Here is a 19,232-nt window from a genome sequence, read left to right as displayed (position 1 = left end):
TGAAAAAATGGTCATAAGTCACTTTTTTCAGTGCTGTTGTAGCTTTGAACGGTTACTAAATGAACCGTTGTAAGTCGAGGACTATCTGTATAAGCCCAGAGACCCCCTTCTTTGCAGTAGCACAACTATGAAAATACTAACATAAGCATGTGCAGTAGGTGGATATGGCTGTTTTTAGGGTTACTGTAAAGAACTGATGGACCAGGTTGCTTTAACCTTTTGTTGGGATGCAGTTCTGATCATTCCTCCAAGGCCAAACTGGAGAACAAAGAATAAAGACAGCAGAAGAGTGATGGGAAGGAAAGTATATTTATTTATCTGTCAGATTTCTATGCTGCCCATCTCACCTAGTTCATGGGCCAAGGTGGTTTGGCAACCCATGACGTGGTCAAATTAGAGATGAGCTGCTGGCTGGCCATGACAGTAAGGAGGGTGACCAGACACATCAGTGTCCTGGTTTGGGAAAAGTCCCCTCTGTTCTTCAGGAGAATTTGGATCAGGAAAGAGAAGGAAATTTCTGCCAGCAATCCTTGGTAGCCTCTGTAGGGCTGAAGGAAACAAGCGCTTGCCTTTGGTCAAAGCAGCTGTCTGTTTAGTCAACCACCTGGTGCTTCTGCTGCTCATGCCTCTTCAGATGGTTTCTCTGCCCATAGCTCTTATCGCAGGAGAGACACTTGAATGGCTGGTCGATCCCAGGCAGCCTCCGGCGTTTGATTACAAGGGGCTTCATAGTGAAAGAGTTCCCACAATTAGCGCCCGGTTGGGGCACCGGCTGCCCTGAATCGGGAGATGAATTGTCTTTCTTGTGGAGCCTCTGATGCCGGGGGATGCTGGATCGGTGAAGGAAGCCTTTCCCGCAATCGGGGCACTGGAAGGGCTTCACCACCACCTTGCCAGCCTTTTCTTTAGAAGAGGAGGTGAGTTTAACCCATTTGTTGGTGGCCTTGACTTCTCGTCCCACGAGACTTGCACCGCTGCCCTCGGAAGGGTGTCTGCAATTGGGACACCCGGAGTTGGGGGTGTCTTTCGGGGAGACCGGCTGATGGGTAACAGGGATGGGGCTGAGAGGTTTCACTGCAGAATTAGAACCCACGGGGGACGCTTCTCTGGCACACGTTTCTTCATGAACTTCGGAAGCTGGTAGATGGTTAACTTCCGCCCCCGTGTTGTTCCCAGGGTGGCTTTCCCTCTCCGGAGGTGACCTCTTGCTGGGATGCCCTTCCTTTTGCGAACTGTCTCCTGCGACCACAGCATCCTGAAGGTTATTCTGCTCCCCCCTGCTCAGGGGAATGACCCCGCTGCCCTGTTGCTTGAGTAAGTCACAGCTGGCACTGACAGGCAAAGGACCCCCCTGTTGTGGAATTGCAGTGCTGACATCTTTAATGAGTCCCTTTGCGCAGGGGTGGGCTTTGGGCCGCTCAGGAAACAGGCTGACGTTTTCACCCGTGAGGTAAAACTCGCTGCTTCTTGTTGGTAGATTAGCTTCTTGGACAAAATTATACTGCAGCCTCGCCAGGGACACAATGTTGTCTTGTTGCTCTTTGGTTGGTGCTACTCCATCACCTGCTTGGATAACCAGAGATGGAATCATGGTCAGTTTTGAAAAATGAGCATACTTAAAGCAGTGGTTCTCAACCTTTTTAATGCCGCGACCCCAACCGGTCGTAAGTCGAGGACTAAACCGGTCGTAAGTCGAGGACTAAACCGGTTGTAAGTCAAGGACTAAACCGGTCGTAAGTCGAGGACTACCCAACCGGTCGTAAGTCGAGGACTTTCCCTGCCCGGGAGCGCCGTGCATGCGTGGTTCCGCCCCCTGCGCTAGTCAAGGCGTAGCTGGCAAGCGGCAGAGACGGAGCAGGCCGATCACCAGCTGGCCCAGCCCAAGGGAGGTAAGGCACCCGCCGGAAAAGGGGGAAAAATGGCGGACAAAAAAAATGGCGGACAAAAAAAATGGCGGACAGCCTTGCTTGGCGACCCCCGCGAAATGGTCGATCGACCCCAAATGGGGTCCCGACCCACAGGTTGAGAACCACTGACTTAAAGAGTTAAGCCTTTCGCCTTTATTAATAAACCTTTCCTAACTTGGTGCTCTTCAGAAATATAGGATTGCCATTAACTATGCTGGCTAGGAAATTACGGGAATTGGTTCCCTGTATTCAGAGGGTGCCTGGTGAGGAGGGAACTAGCATTAAATGTTTAGTGACTGCCTTGTTTAGTGACTATTCACAGTTTACGATAGCGGTAAGTCATTTTGCAACCAGTCCTTGCATTTATGATCTTCGCAGGTTTGTAAAGCAAAGGAAAGCTGAGATATGATCCTAAGCACAGTCGCGGTTTCACTTTGCTTAATGACCAAGTTACTGGTCCCAATTGTGGTTGCTACACGAGGACTACCTATATGCGAAAAAGAGCAGGCAGAGCAGAGAAAGTTCAGAGGTTGTGTACTGTTTTATCCCAGGGCTTCAAAATGACCGTCCACGCGATCATTCAGAGGTCAGGAACGTGTGGCTCTCCAAAACCGATCGACCGTAAGTTGCCACATTGCCCATCATGCTGGCTGGTGCTGCTGGGATCTGTAGTTTTAAGAGTTCTGGAGGACGGCAAATCCCCTACTTCTGATTTAGAGAACTGATAAGATAGTAAAGATGAAAGAAAATACATGCTGGGTGTAGGAGTCAAGGGAATTCCCCCCCCCCACTGTCCCCTCTAATTTTTGTGTAATATGCAAAACTCCATCCCAATTTAAACTACCCAACTCCTGTTCCTTTATAAGGTTAATTGGAAACTTGCTCTTGAAAAGATGCCTTGAGAATTCTGAAGAAAAGAGTGTTCTTCAGACTGTAACTCAAATAAATAAAATGAAAGGCAAACTGGGCAGATTTCTGCTATAAATTATTTCTTGTAACTAGGAAGTTTTTAAAAAAATGCTGAATAATACAGGACTAGCGAAATACGAGCCATGTGAAGTGGGAACCTGAATTCTGGGAATTGTATTCCCGATTCCCATGGAAAGCAATAAGATGGACAAGGCTGCACTCTGTGGATTCACTGGCGTGGTTAGCTGAGCTAATATGTGGGGAGGGGAGGACGGGGGACTTCAGAAAATGATTAATCAGACTAATTAATTGACTCCGAAGGTTAGATCCGGCCCCAGACAGATCAGTCCTGCTTTAGTTATTGTGTGAACTGCTGACTATAAGACACCCCAATCTTTCTTAGATGAAGGTAAATTTCTATCTCTGTCTTGTTTTTTAAACCTCTTCCAATGTGGAACAGGGTAAAGACTCCCCCCGCCCCACATACACAGACACACAATGTCTGTGATAATGCAACCCGTTGTTTTTTTCTTAGCATTTTGCATTCCAACTTAGGGTCAGGATGGAAGAAAAAGCAAAAGGAAGGAAGAAAAAACTCCCGGACTTCTCTACATTTGCTGGAAATCAGACCCCTCTGTTGCCTACTGCTTTCCTGGTCTTTGGGGGAGTCTGCTGGGTAAGAGACAGGGTTAACATTGGAGTCCTAGTGGACAATCATTTAAATATGAGCCAGCAGTGTGCTGCAGCTGCCAAAAAGGCCAACACAGTGCTAGGCTGCATTAACAGAGGGATAGAATCAAGATCATGTGAAGTGTTAATACCACTTTGCAATGCCTTGGTAAGGCCACACTTGGAATACTGCATCCAGTTTTGGTCACCACGATGTAAAAAAGATGTTGAGACTCTAGAAAGAGTACAGAGAAGAGCAACAAAGATGATTAGGGGACTGGAGGCTAAAACATATAAGGAAAGGCTGCTGGAATTGGGTATGTCTAGTTTAACAAAGAGAAGGACGAGGGGGGACATGATAGCAGTGTTCCAATATCTCAGGGGCTGCCACAAAGAAGAGGGAGTCAGGCTATTCTCCAAGGCGCCTGAAGGCAGGACAAGAAGCAACGGATGGAAACTAATCAAGGAGAGAAGCAACCTAGAACTAAGGAGAAACTTCCTGACAGTGAGAACAATTAACCAATGGAACAACCTGGCTCCAGAGGTGGTGAATGCTCCAACACTGGAAGTTTTTAAGAAGAGACTGGACAGCCATTTGTCTGAAATGGTATAGGGTTTCCTGCCTGAGCAGGGGGTTGGATTAGATGACCTTCAAGGTCCCTTCCAACTTTATTATTTATTATTATTATTATTATTATTATTATTATTATTATTATTATTATTATTATTATTATTATTATTATCATCTCAGGGACAATTCTTCATAGATAAGAAGAATTAACCAATGGAACAACCTGGCTCCAGAAGCTGTGAATGCTCCAACACTGGAAGTTTTTAAGAATTTGAATTTATTATATTTATACCCCGCCCTTCTCCCGGAGGACTCAGGGCGGCTTACAGCCAGTTTAAAAACAGTTTGATACAATACAAAATACTGGACAGCCATTTGTCCGAAATGGTATAGGGTTACCTGCCTGAGGAGGGGGTTGGACTTGATGACCTCCAAGGTCCCTTCCAACTTTTATTATTATTATTATTATTATTATTATTATTATTATTATTCCTCCTGGCCACGCCAGATGCCTTTACGGAGGAGACATAGACCTTGGTCTTTCTCCGGGTTTATATGCCTTCCTCAAGCAAAGAGTTCTTAGGGCAAGAAAACAGACAGTCCAGCAGTCTCCCACCCCACTCACAAAGAAGTAGTTTTACTTTATGAGAAGGAGAGATAGCTAACCAGAGGCCCAAAACTGAATGAGGCTTTCATGTCCCTTTTTGGTGTTCCCGAGTCAACCCGGACTAGCGGCGTAAGAAATCGGCGCCATATTTTCCCGTATCTGCAATGTGGATACATGCAAAAAGTATAGTGCTCATCCAAAAAGAGATGTAACGGTTTAAAAACCAAACACAACAACAAAAAGCCCCCAAAGTGACTTTGGGGGGGGGGAGAAACCATAATATGTTGACCCAACTTTGCATCATCCTTTGGCCTACTATCCTACACATCTCAAGATTACCTACTGGTACCTGTTGTGATGCCTCGCCAGCCAGTGGATCCGGCAGCTGAGTCTGAGGAATCAGAGGAGGAGGAGGAGGGGCCTGGAGTGACATCAGAGACAGAGGAAGGCTCTGAGGAGCTCCAAGACTTACAGTCTGACGAGGAGCCTGGCCTCTACTCGCGCTCAGGCTGAGACACAGCTGTGCTGAGAGTCTCAGTTGGACAGTGATGATATATCCAGGATGCACAAAAATGCCGGTAAGAAAAGAGTAGGGCAGAGGAATGCAATGGGGCGGCTCCAAGGGCAAAGGAGAAGGCATTAGGAAGCCACACCTTGGCTGAATTATAAAAGGGAAGGTGTGGGAGATGCTGGTTGCTGAAGGCAACTGTTTGTTCGAGTTTCTGTGAACTGTGTTTGCCTTGGACATTGACTCAGGTCTGTGAATAATAAAAGGGGATTGTTTTTTTTCCCTGCGGTTCCAGCCTGCTTGCTGGAAGGGGGGGTTTTCCTTGTGAGCTTAACAAGGACTCATGTGGGCTGGGACAGAACAGTACCTCTGCTTTGAGATAATTGGAAGGGGGTCCTAGTGGGCAGGTTGATAGATTTCCATTTTTCCCCTTGTTGTGCTCCTCTGGTGAGTGGGTCAATCAATGATTTCCTAGCCGGTTTCACGTTTCCTTACCTTGGTATAAAGATGGAGAGGAGTTAAATTCTTCCTCAATGTGGACCAATGAAAGGGGTGTGGCAGCACCTTCTTCGGTCTCCAGAAACAGTTCCGACTTGTGCTTCTGCATCTCTGTCCAGCCAGATTGCAAAAAGAGATTGAAACGATGGGCCAGTGGTTAGTGGAGAATAAGTGCTTCACATGAACAAATTTTAATCCCTGGCTTTCTCTAGTCAGGCAATCCACTACCGTAGTTAGTGAAGGGAAACTTGAGAGAGAACTGCTCCAACTCAGAATGAACCATGGGAAAACGACTTTGTTCAACCGAGTTGAGTTTTGTAACTTTACACAAGAAAATGAGCGGACAGAATAAATATACATAAATAGCTTATCTAAAATCCTGTCCAATATTCATGATTGTCTTGAGATTTGGGGAATAAGGGGAGGGATTCACCTGGGAATTTTTTAAGAGGCATTTTCAATTTTTATCAGCTGTGATTAAGACAGGGGTATGTTTGCCTAAAGTATGTCACCTTTCATCTCTAGATGTGCTGAATTTTCAACCACCAGGGCCTTTGGATTTTGGAGTCTTAACATACAGTATATATCAGGGGTAGGCAACCTTGGCTCTTTTATGACTCCTGGACTTCAACTCCCAGAATTCCTGAGCCAGTATGGCTCAGCTTGGAAACCTCTTCCTTTCCCCTCAGCATGGCTGGCTCAGGAATTTAGAGGCCATGGGGCTTTGGCCATTTGGTTGCCTATCTCCCAACACAGAAGGGAAGCTTTCACACATGTCTTATAAAGCTGGCCTAGATCTGAAAGGCTCCATTGCAACCTGGCCAAAGCATTCTCCCTGGTTAAACCTCAGACAAGACACTCCCAAGCCCTGTATCAGAGTTTATACAGGCATTTTGATCTTCCTGCCTTTTTGGAAAGTTCTCCCATGTGCTCCATCTTTGCTAGAAAGTACAGGAATGTGCCTGAAGGTGGAAGCCATACAGCAGAAGGAGTTATCAAGGAAGACCCCTGCTGATTTCAACCTGCAATGGCACACACACACACTTATGCACATATACAACCCCCCCACCGTGTCATTCTGCAAAGTTGAATGGAAGGGGAGGGGTCTGATTGAATCTCAGGTAGATCTATTGTTCAATTAGCTTTGTCCTCCTCTCTTGATCACTTCAGCAATTTGTCTTTTATTTAGGATAATCTCTAAAGGTATTTGCTGTCACCAATTATTAAGCTAAATCACCTTTTAAGCTTTAATACAAGGGATGGACAATTATATTAAAGAATCTCCTAAGCACTGTCATCTACAACTCAAGCATTAAAACAACTGAAGCTTCCACATTTCAAACAGAATAAACTCTTTTTGTAGAATATGAAAACTGTGGAAACATATTGCTTATAACTTTTTCCTCTTTGTTTTGTTACATTTCTTATTGTTCACTATTAATTATATTCTTTTCATTTTTTTAACAGTTTGTATTTTTTGTAGTTAGTTGGTTTCTTTTTGTAGTATTGTGCATTTTTATTTTTTTCAAAACTTACTACAGTAATACATTTAATTTTTTTTTAAATATAATAATATTTTTTTAATATTTATATTAAAAAATTTTTTTTTTAGAGAATTTCCTCTTTTCCCTTGAAACCCCAGCTCAGGAAGGAAGGAACAAACACATCTATCTGGTCTAAATAAATAATAGAATTTAGCAAATCCTGAAGTGAGAATTGTTTGATTTCTTCCAATTTTCTAAAGAAGAGTCTAAAAATGGCCCTGAATAGAGATTCCTATGAAATATACAACTTCTTTCTGCCGTTTTTCCTCTTGTGAAGAATACATCATTTCTTTTTCTCCATGAACTCGACGTATTACATTCAGACTATTAACCACTTAAGTTTTCTTCTGGTTCACTGCTAATTGCAATTATTGAATGCCAAGTGGAGATCTGATTGCCTTTTATGCCATTAGCCCCAAATATTATTTTATAAATTGCATGGATGGGTTATTAACAATAATGCTGTAACTCATAAACCTTTTAACTATCTTATATTTTGAAAGGTCCCAACGAATCAGCTTTGTGGGTAGTCTCTTTGGGCTAAAAAGAGGCAGACTCTATTTCCAGTGCCCAACAGCTCCAAAATTCCCTGGGGTGTTTTTTATTCTGTGTTTTTTTTCTTAGCTAACAAGGTCACTGTTTAGAATAAAAAGGAAGACAGAAAATAATGCGGCCTGTTGGGACACAGATTTGAAGGGGAAAAAAACAAAGATGAATGTTAAGTAGAAATCAGGGCTGGGCAATTCTCCTTGGGTTGGACCCTAATGATTTCAGGCTATTTTTTTGGGGGGGGGGGTGTCAATTTCCATCCTTATTGGGGAGGAGGGAGAGGAAAAAAAATGCATGCCTAAAACCAATCACTTGTAGCCAACATTTTGAGCAAGAACTCAAGCCGCTAGGAGGGGCTACAAGCAGACTCTTAAGTTTCCCATCTCTACAGTTAATAGTTCTGGGGGAAGTCAGCCCCCCAGAGAAGGAAATATTAAAAGGGCAGAAAAATATATTTCCTCCAAGAATCTTAAAGAGACAAAAAAAGCATGCCCAGTTTTCCTTGATGGCCCAGGTCTCCCTCCCCCAAGCAGAAGCCAGCTCTGTACAAATGCTGATGTAAACCATCAGAAAAGTTGGAGCTAGAAAACCAAGAAGACAAAGACACCTAAAATCTGCATACCCCACCCAAACGCTAGGACTCATTAGCCCCAGCACCAGGGAAGCAGGACATAACCCTTTGGTAATAATAGGACTAACCCATCACCAGGAGGAATACCAGAAAGGCACACCCAGACTCAGGTCAGAATACATGACACAGAAAATACAAAGCCTCAACACAGGAACAGGAAACTACTCCGAACAAAAGGCTTCAGTGGGTATAAAAACCTACTACCCACAAGTGCTCAGCCCTTCTTTTTTCTCTCCTCTTTCCTGCCAGAACCATCTTTTGGTCTAGCGCAGTGTTTCTCAACCTTGACCATTTTAAGGCATGTGGACTTCAACTCCCAGAATTCCACAGCCAGCATTGCTGGCTGTGGAATTCTGGGAGTTGAAGTCCACATGCCTTAAAATGGTCAAGGTTGAGAAACACTGGCTAGCTCTTCAATAAACTGCAACCTTCTTCCTAAAGCAGTCGCCATGTTGTTTATTTATCCCCAGTTTGGATGAACCAGGATGAAGACTTTTCTTTCAACAGTTCTATACAATGTACATCCTCATTCTTTTTCGGCAGCCCAAATTCTCATTCTTTTCATTTTACAGGTAATCCTTGACTTAGGACCACAATGGAGCCCAACATTTCCGCTGCTAAGCAAGACATTTGCAAAGGGAGTTTTGCCCCATTTTACAACCCTTCTTGCCCCAATTGTTAAGCGAACCACTGCAGTTGTTTAGTTAGTAACACAGTTGTTAAGTGTATATGGCTTCCCCACTGACTTCCCTTGTCAGAAGGTCACAAAAGGTGATCACATGACCCCAGAACTCTACAACCGTCACAAATATGAACCGGTTGCCAAGCGTCCGAATTTTGATCATGTGGATATTGCAATGGCTTTAAGTGTGAAAATGTCATTAAGTCGCTTTTTTCACTTTTTAGGCGAGGACTATGTCTATTTTGATAGAGCGGCGACAATGGGTAGTACATTTTACACAGGAAATACAACTACTCTTAACTTCTGCTGAACATTTCACCTTACCATGACCTCAACCACTAACTTTCTCTTGGAAGTTGAAGGGAGAGTCATGAAGTCTGGCAACTATGTGAGAAAAATTTCCAGCAAAACATTAGGAAGAGAATTGTGCTCTTTGACCTAATTGCTCATTTTTTGCCACTATATTTAACCAAGAACCCGTTTTCTGGTTGGCAGGACACACGTCAAACTTCAATGTAATCACATGATACAACACTAGTGGGCCTTATTCAGGATAACAATGAGGGTGCTTACCGCTAGGAGGTAGAGGGCTTGGTGAACTGGTGTAATAAAAAACAGCCTCGTTTTAAATGTAGAAAAAACCAAAGAGATCATTGTCGATTTCAGAAAAGGCAGGCACAGACACACACCTCTGTGTTTTAATGATTCACCTGTGAAGGTGGTTAGCAGCATCCGGTTTCTGGTTGTGCAGCTAATGAGTAGGCTAGCTTGGTCGCTCAACAGTGAGACACTGGTGAAAAGGGCACAGCAGCGCCTGCATTTTATGTGTCACATGAGAAAAGTACAACTACCTTCCCTTCTCCTTACCACTTTTTACAGAGGGACGATTGAGAGCATCCTATCATATGGCATTACTGTCTGGTTTGGAAGCATTACTGCTTGGGACAGGAAGGCGGCGCAGAGAGTGGTGAGAATGGCAGAAAAAATTATTGGTAGTTCACTTCCTTCTAGCCAGGACATGGGTAGCAGGGTCCGCAGGATTGTCTGGGACTCTACACATCCTCTTCACAACCTGTTTTCCTTGTTACCTTCTGGCAGGAGGCTCCGTGGTATCCGAAACGAAACATCCAAATTCAGTCACAGTTTTGTTCCATATAGCATCAACCATGTGAACTCTCAAGTTTCCTCTTTCCACTATGTTTTCAAAATGGGCAGTGATTAATGTGTGTGTGTGGGTATGTATATATGTGTATTGTATGTGTATGGATAGATATATACTTTCTTTTGAGAGCAGGCTACAGAATTTCATTTTTAATGTGTGCCAGTGCGCTCACAGTAAAAAAATGACAATAAAAGTTATCTTATCTTATCTTATCTTACATGGACTGGGTCAGTTCATCTCTTATCATATCTTATTTCTAAAAGGGGGAGATGTTCCCATCTTCTCTGAAGTCTACACAAGAGCTGTAACTCCATGGAATCATGTTTGTGTGATCTTGTTTCTTTAACAATTAGGGTCTGCAACCATGGTTTATAAGCCACAATGATGAGATTCATACAATTCGCTAAGACCAAACCAAGTGAATGAACCTTATTATGGCTAAATATAGGTATGCAAAGGAAGCAATTCATAGATCCTATGTTGGCTACCAGAGCCTGCATTTTAGGCTACCATTTCTGGGCTACAAGTATCTGGGCTACGGTCAAAAAATGTCAGCAATCAATTAGAGTTCCTAATGCTTCTTCCTTGCCATCTGGTGCTTGCATGGATTTTTGTATGCTGCACAAGATGCCCTTAAGGTAAGTGTTGGGAAGAATAGAGAGATTGTCCTTTTATCTGACTGACCTCACCTCTCTCCTCTCCACCAGTGATGTGCCTGAAAAACAAGTGTGTCCCTAAGTCCATTGGCAATTGCATACTCTAGTTTATGTATACAAGCAGTCATGACACCCTCCTTGTGAGATAACTGCCTTTGTGGTGATGATTTTCAACTCTACTGTTCTATAATAACCAAATCAGGAGGACCTGTACATGTTCTTACTCAGTGTCTGGATGAGGGTGCAGCGATCAGGGATAACTAACTGTAACTGAAAAGATGGAAGATTGACCGGATGGGCATTACCCAGATTCAGGAATTCTACCCATTCTAAGCAGCTTTGCAGCCACATGGAAGGATCAAGTGGTTTGGGAATATTCCTAGAGCGACAGTGTCATTGAAGGTCTAGAGCAGGGGTGTCAAACTCAATTTCATTGACGGCCACATCAGCATTGCAGTTGCCCTCTGGGGGCCGGGTGGGTGTGGCCAGGGTGGGTGTGGCCTACTGGGTGGGCGTGGATGGAGTTGGTGTGGCCTACTGGGTGGGCATGGCCAGCTCTACATCGTTCGCGTCAAGGGCGCCTGTGGGGGCCTGGGCAGGAGTGGGACAGATCTGAGGGTCTCTGGCAGAAGGGGGTGGGACTAGGGCAAGTGCCAAGGCATGGTCTACTGGAGGAGCCTCACTGTTCCTCTCAGGCCATGCGGGGGGGAGGGGGGGCTGGATGGTGGCACAGGCTGCTAGGAGCCCTGGACAGCAGAGATCAAATGCCCTCTCGGTGCTGTGAGGAGAGTGCCCCGCTGCCTGCAGAAACTCTTCCCCTGGATCCCATCAAGCCGGATATGTGAAGTAGGCGAGGGCCATTTGCTGGCCACTTCCAGGCGATGGTGCATTTCTTCATTCCTCACAAAGGGTGACACCTCTCCAGCATGCACCCAGGGGGCGGGGCTGACGCGGCAGGGGCTGGTTCCTCGCTGTTTCCAGACGGCCTTGTGGAGCTAAGACTGAATGCGCTTCAGCATAGATGGCCACCACAAAATTGTACATTGGCTCCCGGCTGGCCTCACTGTTTCCAGGATGGCTTCGTGGGCCACATAAAAGCACTTTGCGGGCCGCATCTGGGCCCCGGGCCTTGTGTTTGCCATGTCTGATCTAGAGGGTCTTTCTGGACAAGGAGACACATTACCAACTTTGTTTAGTAGACTACCAGACTTGTCTTTGACAGGAACTGACAGTGGTTCATATGTTGTAAATCTCATTTTAGATGCTTGTAACATGGTCTCTGTAGAGTTCTGGGGATTGCAACCAATGCAGAGAGTGTGGATTATTGGTGTCTCCTGGTGACATATTTGGGACACCTCTGCTGGAGAGAGTCCAGGGGCAGCAGTGACTGAGTCAGTCTTGAGGTTTTGTTTGGTACTAGAATTCCTGACGAGATGCCTTTGTTAAGGATTTGGTTGATTGACAAGATTTGGAGAAATCCTGCACTGGCTAATATTTATTTATTTATTTATTTCATTTATACCCCTCTAATATGGTAGGATGTTATCCGTTTCTCCCTGACTTTCTAATAAAAATCTTATTTTTATATTGTGTTTAATATATCACCTGTGGGTGTGGGTGTCCTATATTTAATTGTTCTATTTTAAATCGTTTCAAATGTTTCCCTGATGGGAACCAATAAACTATAACAATAATAGAATAAGAAAGCATACTTCCCTAATTTATTCTTTGCCACATCTATTGGACTAAAATTCCCCAACAGCCTTAGATAAAATTACCATGGTGCGACGCAGGTAGTCCTCGACTTACAACCATTTGTTTAGTGACCATTCAAAGTTACACTGAAAAAAGTGACTTATGACCGTTTTTCACACTTGCAACTGTTGCGGCATCCCCATGGTCACGTGATCAAAATTTGAATGCTTGGCACTTGGTTCATATTTATGACGGTTGCAGTGTGTCCTGGGGTCACGTGATCCCCTTTTGCAACCTCCTGACAAGCAAAGTTTTGGGTTTATCATGCTTCTAGCCTGAACAGCATTATTTAAAATGAAAAAGGTCTTCTGCAGTCAGGACATAAACCTAAGACTGAAAATCAGGCTTGTCAGATGCTATATTTTTCCTATCCTGCTCTATGGAGTAGAGAGTTGGTCTCTGACAGAAGGCCACCTGAAGAGACTAGAAGCATTTGAAATGTGGATTTACAGGCGGCTGTTACGTATAAGCTGGGCTGACAAGATCAGAAATGAGGTGATAAGCCGCCTGGGAAAGCCAAGGGAAATCACCAAAACAATTAAAAAACAAAAATTAGAATATTTCGGACATGTGATGCGACACCCAGAAAAATACGGCATACTCCATTTAATCCTCCAGGGAAAGACTGAAGGCAAACGAGGTCCAGGCAGAAGAAGAACATCGTGGCTTCGAAATCTAAGGGACTGGTTTGGACAAAACTCAGCAGCACTTTTTCGTGCGGCTGCTGATAAAAACAGGATCGCCAACATGATCGCCAACGTCCGATAACGGATATGGCACAAGAAGAAGAAGACAAGCAAAGTCCATGGGGAAGCCAGATTCACTTAACTGCTGTGTGAATAACAACCGCAGTGATTCACTTAACAACTGTGGCAAGAAAGGTCGTAAAATGGGGCAAAACTTCCTTAACAACTGTCTTGCTTAGCAATGGAAATTTTGGGTTCAACTGTGGTCATAAGTAGAGGACTATTTTCATAATTCGCTAAAAATAAAGGGTTCTAAATTCAAGTTGATAACCAGAGGAATAAGGCTGAAGATTGAGTTTGGACACCAAACTCCAAATCTCGGTCCAATCTACTTTACAAGGTCGGCAGAGTGCGTTAAAAGTTGTGGCTGAATAAAAATGTATGAGTAACAACCTTACCTAACCAGGACAGCAAGGTGCAATACTGCTGGAAGTTTCTTCCGCTGAGGGCGAACAGGTAAGGATCAAAATCCAATAATATATCTTCAGTGAGGTACACAGTTACTTGTTCAAATGCAGCTGACTCCTAAAGCGGCAAAAATGACCCCCCCCCCCAAAAAAAATCAGTTTGTGCTCAGACAGAGAAGGTAGGAAAAAAATAGAAAACACCCAGTTTCCACCAGATCACTCACTATGTTACCAATGAAAATAACGGTTACTCTAAACTGGCCATCAATTCTCTGTCAAATGGGCTCCAGGTGCAGTGGGCTATCACCCCCGTCCATGAGTCCAACTTCTAAAAACAGGTGCTTTGAGGANGTGCGGCCTACTGGGTGGGCATGGCCAGCTCTACATCGTTCGCGTCAAGGGTGCCTGTGGGGGCCTGGGCAGGAGTGGGACAGATCTGAGGGTCTCTGGCAGAAGGGGGTGGGACTAGGGCAAGTGCCAAGGCATGGTCCACTGGAGGAGCCTCACTGTTCCTCTCAGGCCATGCGGGGGGGGGGCTGGATGGTGGCACAGGCTGCTAGGAGCCCTGGACAGCAGAGGTCAAATGCCCTCTCGGTGCTGAGAGGAGAGTGCCTCGCTGCCTGCTGAAACCCCTCCGCTGGAGCCCATCAAGCCGGATATGTGAAGTAGGCGAGGGCCATTTGCTGGCCACTTCCAGGCGATGGTGCATTTCTTCATTCCTCACAAAGGTTGACACCTCCCCAGCATGCACCCAGGGGGCGGGGCCGACGCGGCAGGGGCTGGTTCCTCGCTGTTTCCAGACGGCCTTGTGGAGCTAAGACTGAATGCATTTCAGCATAGAGGGCCACCACAAAATTGTACATTGGCTCCTGGCCGGCCTGGGCCAGGGCCAAGGCAGAGAGGGCCGTTCCCTCACTGTTTCCAGGATGGCTTCACGGGCCACATGAAAGCACTTTGCGGGCCGCATCCGGGCCCCGGGCCTTGTGTTTGACATGTCTGATCTAGAGGGTCTTTCTGGACAAGGAGACACATTACCAACTTTGTTTAGTAGACCACCAGACTTGTCTTTGACAGGAACTGACAGTGGTTCATAGATTGTAAATCTCCTTTTAGATGCTTGAAACATGGTCTCTGTAGAGTTCTGAGGATTGCAACCAATGCAGAGAGTGTGGATTATTGGTGTCTCCTGGTGACATATTTGGGACACCTCTGCTGGAGAGAGACCAGGGGCAACAGTGACTGAGTCAGTCTTGAGGTTTTGCTTGGTACTAGAATTCCTGACGAGATGCCTTAAGATTTGGTTGATTGACAAGATTTGGAGAAATCCTGCACTGGCTAATATGGTAGGATGTTATCCGTTTCTCCCTGACTTTCTAACAAAAATGTTATTTTTATATTGTGTTTAATATATTACCTGTGGGTGTGGGTGTCCTACATTTAATTGTTCTATTTTAAATCGTTTCAAGTGTTTCCCTGATGGGAACCAATAAACTATAACAATAATAGAATAAGAAAGCATCCTTCCCTAAATTTATTCTTTGCCACATCTATTGGACTAAAATTCCCCAACAGCCTTAGATAAAATTACCATGGTGCGACGCAGGTAGTCCTCGACTTACAACCATTTGTTTAGTGACCATTCAAAGTTACAACAGCACTGAAAAAAGTGACTTATAACCGTTTTTCACACTTGCAACTGTTGCGGCATCCCGATGGTCATGTGATCAAAATTTGAATGCTTGGCACCTGATTCATATTTATGACATTTGCAGTGTTCTGGAGTCACGTGATCCCCTTTTGCAACCTCCTGACAAGCAAACTTTTGGGTTTATCATGCTTCTAGCCTGAACAGCATTCTTCAAAATGAAAAAGGTCTTCTACAGTCAGGACATAAACCTAAGATTGAAAATCAGGCTTGTCAGATGCTATATTTTTCCTATCCTGCTCTATGGAGTAGAGAGTTGGTCTCTGACAGAAGGCCACCTGAAGAGACTAGAAGCATTTGAAATGTGGATTTACAGGCGGCTGTTACGTATAAGCTGGGTTGACAAGATCAGAAATGAGGAGGTGATCAGCCGCCTGGGAAAGCCAAGGGAAATCATCAAAACAATTAAAAAACGAAAATTAGAATATTTCGGACATGCGATGCGCCACCCAGAAAAATACGGCATACTCCATTTAATCCTCCAGGGAAAGATTGAAGGCAAACGAGGTCCAGGCAGAAGAAGAACATCGTGTCTTCAAAATCTAAGGGACTGGTTTGGACAAAACTCAGCAGCACTTTTTCGTGCGGCTGCTGATAAAAACAGGATCGCCAACACGATCGCCAACGTCCGATAACGGATATGGCACAAGAAGAAGACAAGCAAAGTCCATGGGGAAGCCAGATTCACTTAACTGCTGTGTGACTAACAACCGCAGTGATTCACTTAACAACTGTGGCAAGAAAGGTTGTAAAATGGGGCAAAATTTCCTTAACAACTGTCTTGCTTAGCAATGGAAATTTTGGGTTCAACTGTGGTCATAAGTAGAGGACTATTTTCATAATTCGCTAAAAATAAAGGGTTCTAAATTCAAGCTGGTAACCAGAGGAATAAGGCTGAAGATTGAGTTTGGACACCAAACTCCAAATCTCGGTCCAATCTACTTTACAAGGTCGGCAGAGTGCGTTAAAAGTTGTGGCTGAATAAAAATGTATGAGTAACAACCTTACCTAACCAGGACAGCAAGGTGCAATACTGCTGGAAGTTTCTTCCGCTGAGGGCGAACAGGTAAGGATCAAAATCCAATAATATATCTTCTGTGAGGTACACAGTTACCTGTTCAAATGCAGCTGACTCCTAAAGTGGCAAAAATGCCCCCCCCCCAAAATCAGTTTGTGCTCAGACAGAGAAGGTAGGAAAAAAATAGAAAACACCCAGTTTCCACCAGATCACTCACTATGTTACCAATGAAAATAACGGTTACTCTAAACTGGCCATCAATTCTCTGTCAAATGGGCTCCAGGTGCAGTGGGCTATCACCCCCGTCCATGAGTCCAACTTCTAAAAACAGGTGCTTTGAGGAGAGCTGCAATACCCAGTGAAATTTTGCAAGTGATTTATTTAGGGACGGAACTAAACATCTCTTCTGCAACATGCAGCAGGCATCCTGAGTAGGAATACAGAATAGACCTCCTATACCAGGGGTAGGCAACCGTGGCTCTTTTATGACTTGTGGACTTCAACTCCCAGAATTCCTGAGCCAGCATGGCTCAGCTTGGAAACCTCTCCCTTTCCCCTCAGCATGGCTGGCTCAGGAATTCTGGGAGTTGAAGTCCACGAGTCATAAAAGAGCCAAGGTTGCCTACCCCTGTCCTATACATAATTCTTTATATGCAGAAGGGACAGAATTACGTACAAAACTCCCTGTTTTGCAGAGTTCCTCATTGTGAAGAAAAGCATTTAACTGAACATGCTTAAGGCTGCCCTTAGATTAGCCTTCCTCACTCTACAACCTCAAAATGGGGACTACAGGTGGTCCTCGGCTTACAACCACAACTGAGCCCCAAATTTTCGTTGCTAAGTGAGACATTTGCTACGTGAGTTTTGCCCCATTTTATGACCTTTCTCATCGCAGTGAATCACTGCGGTTGTTAATAGTAACCTGGTTGTTAAGTGAATCTGGCTTCCCCCATTGATTTTGCTTGTCGGAAGGTCACAAAAGGGGATCACATGAGCCTGGGAATCTGCAACCGCCATAAATATGAGTCAGTTGCCAAGCGGTCTGACCATGGGGATGCTGCAATGGTCGTAAGTGTGAAAAATGGTCATAAGTCACTTTTTTCAGTGCTGTTGTAACAACAGTCACTAAATGAACTGTTGTTAAGTCGAGGACTACCTGCGTTTAGGAAAAGAACTAAACATCTCTTCTGCAACATGCAGGAGGCATCCTGAGTAGGAATAGAGAATAGACCTCCTATCCAGGGGTGTGGAACCTTGGCTCTTTTATGACTCGTGGACTTCAACTCCCAGAATTCCTGAGCCAGCCATGCTGAGGGGAAAGGGAGAGGTTTCCAAGCTGAGCCATGTTGGCTCAGGAATTCTGGGAGTTGAAGTCCACAAGTCATAAAAGAGCCAAGGTCACCTACCCCTGGCCTATATATAATTCTTTAAATGCAGAAGGGACAGAACTATGTACACAATTCCCTGCTTTGCAGGGCTCCTGGTTGTGGAAAGAAGGATTTCACAAAATGTCACCTAAGGCTGCCCTTAGATTAGTTTTCCTTGGTCTATGACCTCAAAATGGGGACTACAGCTTCTAGGATTCCTAGACATGGCCAAAAGGAGAGAATTCTTAATTACAGTCTCAGCAGGTTATAAAAAAGACCAGTTGAAGGAAGCTGATCAAAAGCACACTTAAACACTTAGAGCAGAGGTCCCCAACTCCCAGTCCATGGACCACTACTGGGCTGCGGCATGTCAGCAACCGGTCTGCACAAACAAGCAAAGCCCCATCCACAGGATGCAGGCAGCACACAAAACCACGCACCCTCCGGTCCGTGGAAAAACCTCTCTCCACGGAACCGGTCCCTGGTGCCCAAACGTTTGGGGACCCCTAACCTAGAGGTCCTGAGAGATTGAAACATATCCGCTCACTGGATAACTGAAAAATGTCCTTGATGATCCAACGTAGGAAATCATCAGTTCTTCTTAAGACTGCCATCCTATACTTGTCTAAGGAAAGGCTAATGCTGTCAGTTCAGTGGGATTCTTTCCCAGAGATGTTACAGCAGGGGTTCCCAACCCCCGGTCCGTGGACTGGTACCGGGTTGCGGCATGCCAGCAACTGGTCTGCACAAACAAGCAAAGTCCCATCTGTGGGATGCAGGCAGCACATAAAACTACACACTCTCCGGTCCGTGGGAAAAACTTTCTTCATGGAATCGATCCTTGGTGCCCAAAAGATTGGGGACCTCTGTGTTACAGTCTCAGTCTAAGGTTACATTCTGATACATGCACATCCCTTGGAATAAATCCCAATAAACTGAAGCAGGATTTATTTCTATATAAAGTGGTGTATGATTTAAGGGTTTAGAGCAGGTTCAGCTCTTTGCCTGAATACAAATTTTAACTAAGCTCCAAGATCACACATCTAGAAAGAGTAGAGAAGAGCAACAAAGATGATTAGGGGTCTGGAGGCTAAAGCATAAAAGGAACAGCTGCTGGAATTGGGTATGTCTAGTTTAACGAAGAGAAGGACGAGGGAGGACATGATAACAGTGTTCCAATATCTCAGGGGCTGCCACAAAGAAGAGGGAGTCAAGCTATTCTCCAAAGTGCCTGAAGGCAGGACAGGAAGCAAGGGATGGAAACTGATCAAGGAGAGAAGCAACTTGGAACTGAGGAGAAACTTCCTGACAGTTAGAACAATTAACCAGTGGAACAGCCTG

The 19,232-nt window shown here is 44.8% G+C and overlaps 1 protein-coding gene across 1 annotated transcript; it reads right to left on the bottom strand.

Annotated features, from left to right (window-relative positions):
• Window positions 1–592: 592 nt before the first annotated feature.
• On the bottom strand, window positions 593–5,778 carry LOC107298372 (zinc finger protein 135-like). The gene is made up of 2 exons (XM_015827748.1): window positions 5,667–5,778; window positions 593–1,563 (listed from the first exon to the last, which is right to left on the bottom strand). Exons 1-2 carry the CDS (start codon window positions 5,776–5,778, stop codon window positions 593–595), a joined length of 1,083 nt encoding a protein of 360 aa, XP_015683234.1.
• Window positions 5,779–19,232: the final 13,454 nt, after the last annotated feature.

This window comes from Protobothrops mucrosquamatus, unplaced genomic scaffold (genome assembly GCF_001527695.2).
Source record: "Protobothrops mucrosquamatus isolate PMUCROS unplaced genomic scaffold, P.Mucros_1.0 scaffold3928, whole genome shotgun sequence".
Taxonomy (NCBI): Eukaryota; Metazoa; Chordata; class Lepidosauria; order Squamata; family Viperidae; genus Protobothrops; species Protobothrops mucrosquamatus.
This window is presented reverse-complemented; position numbering and strand designations above follow the sequence as displayed.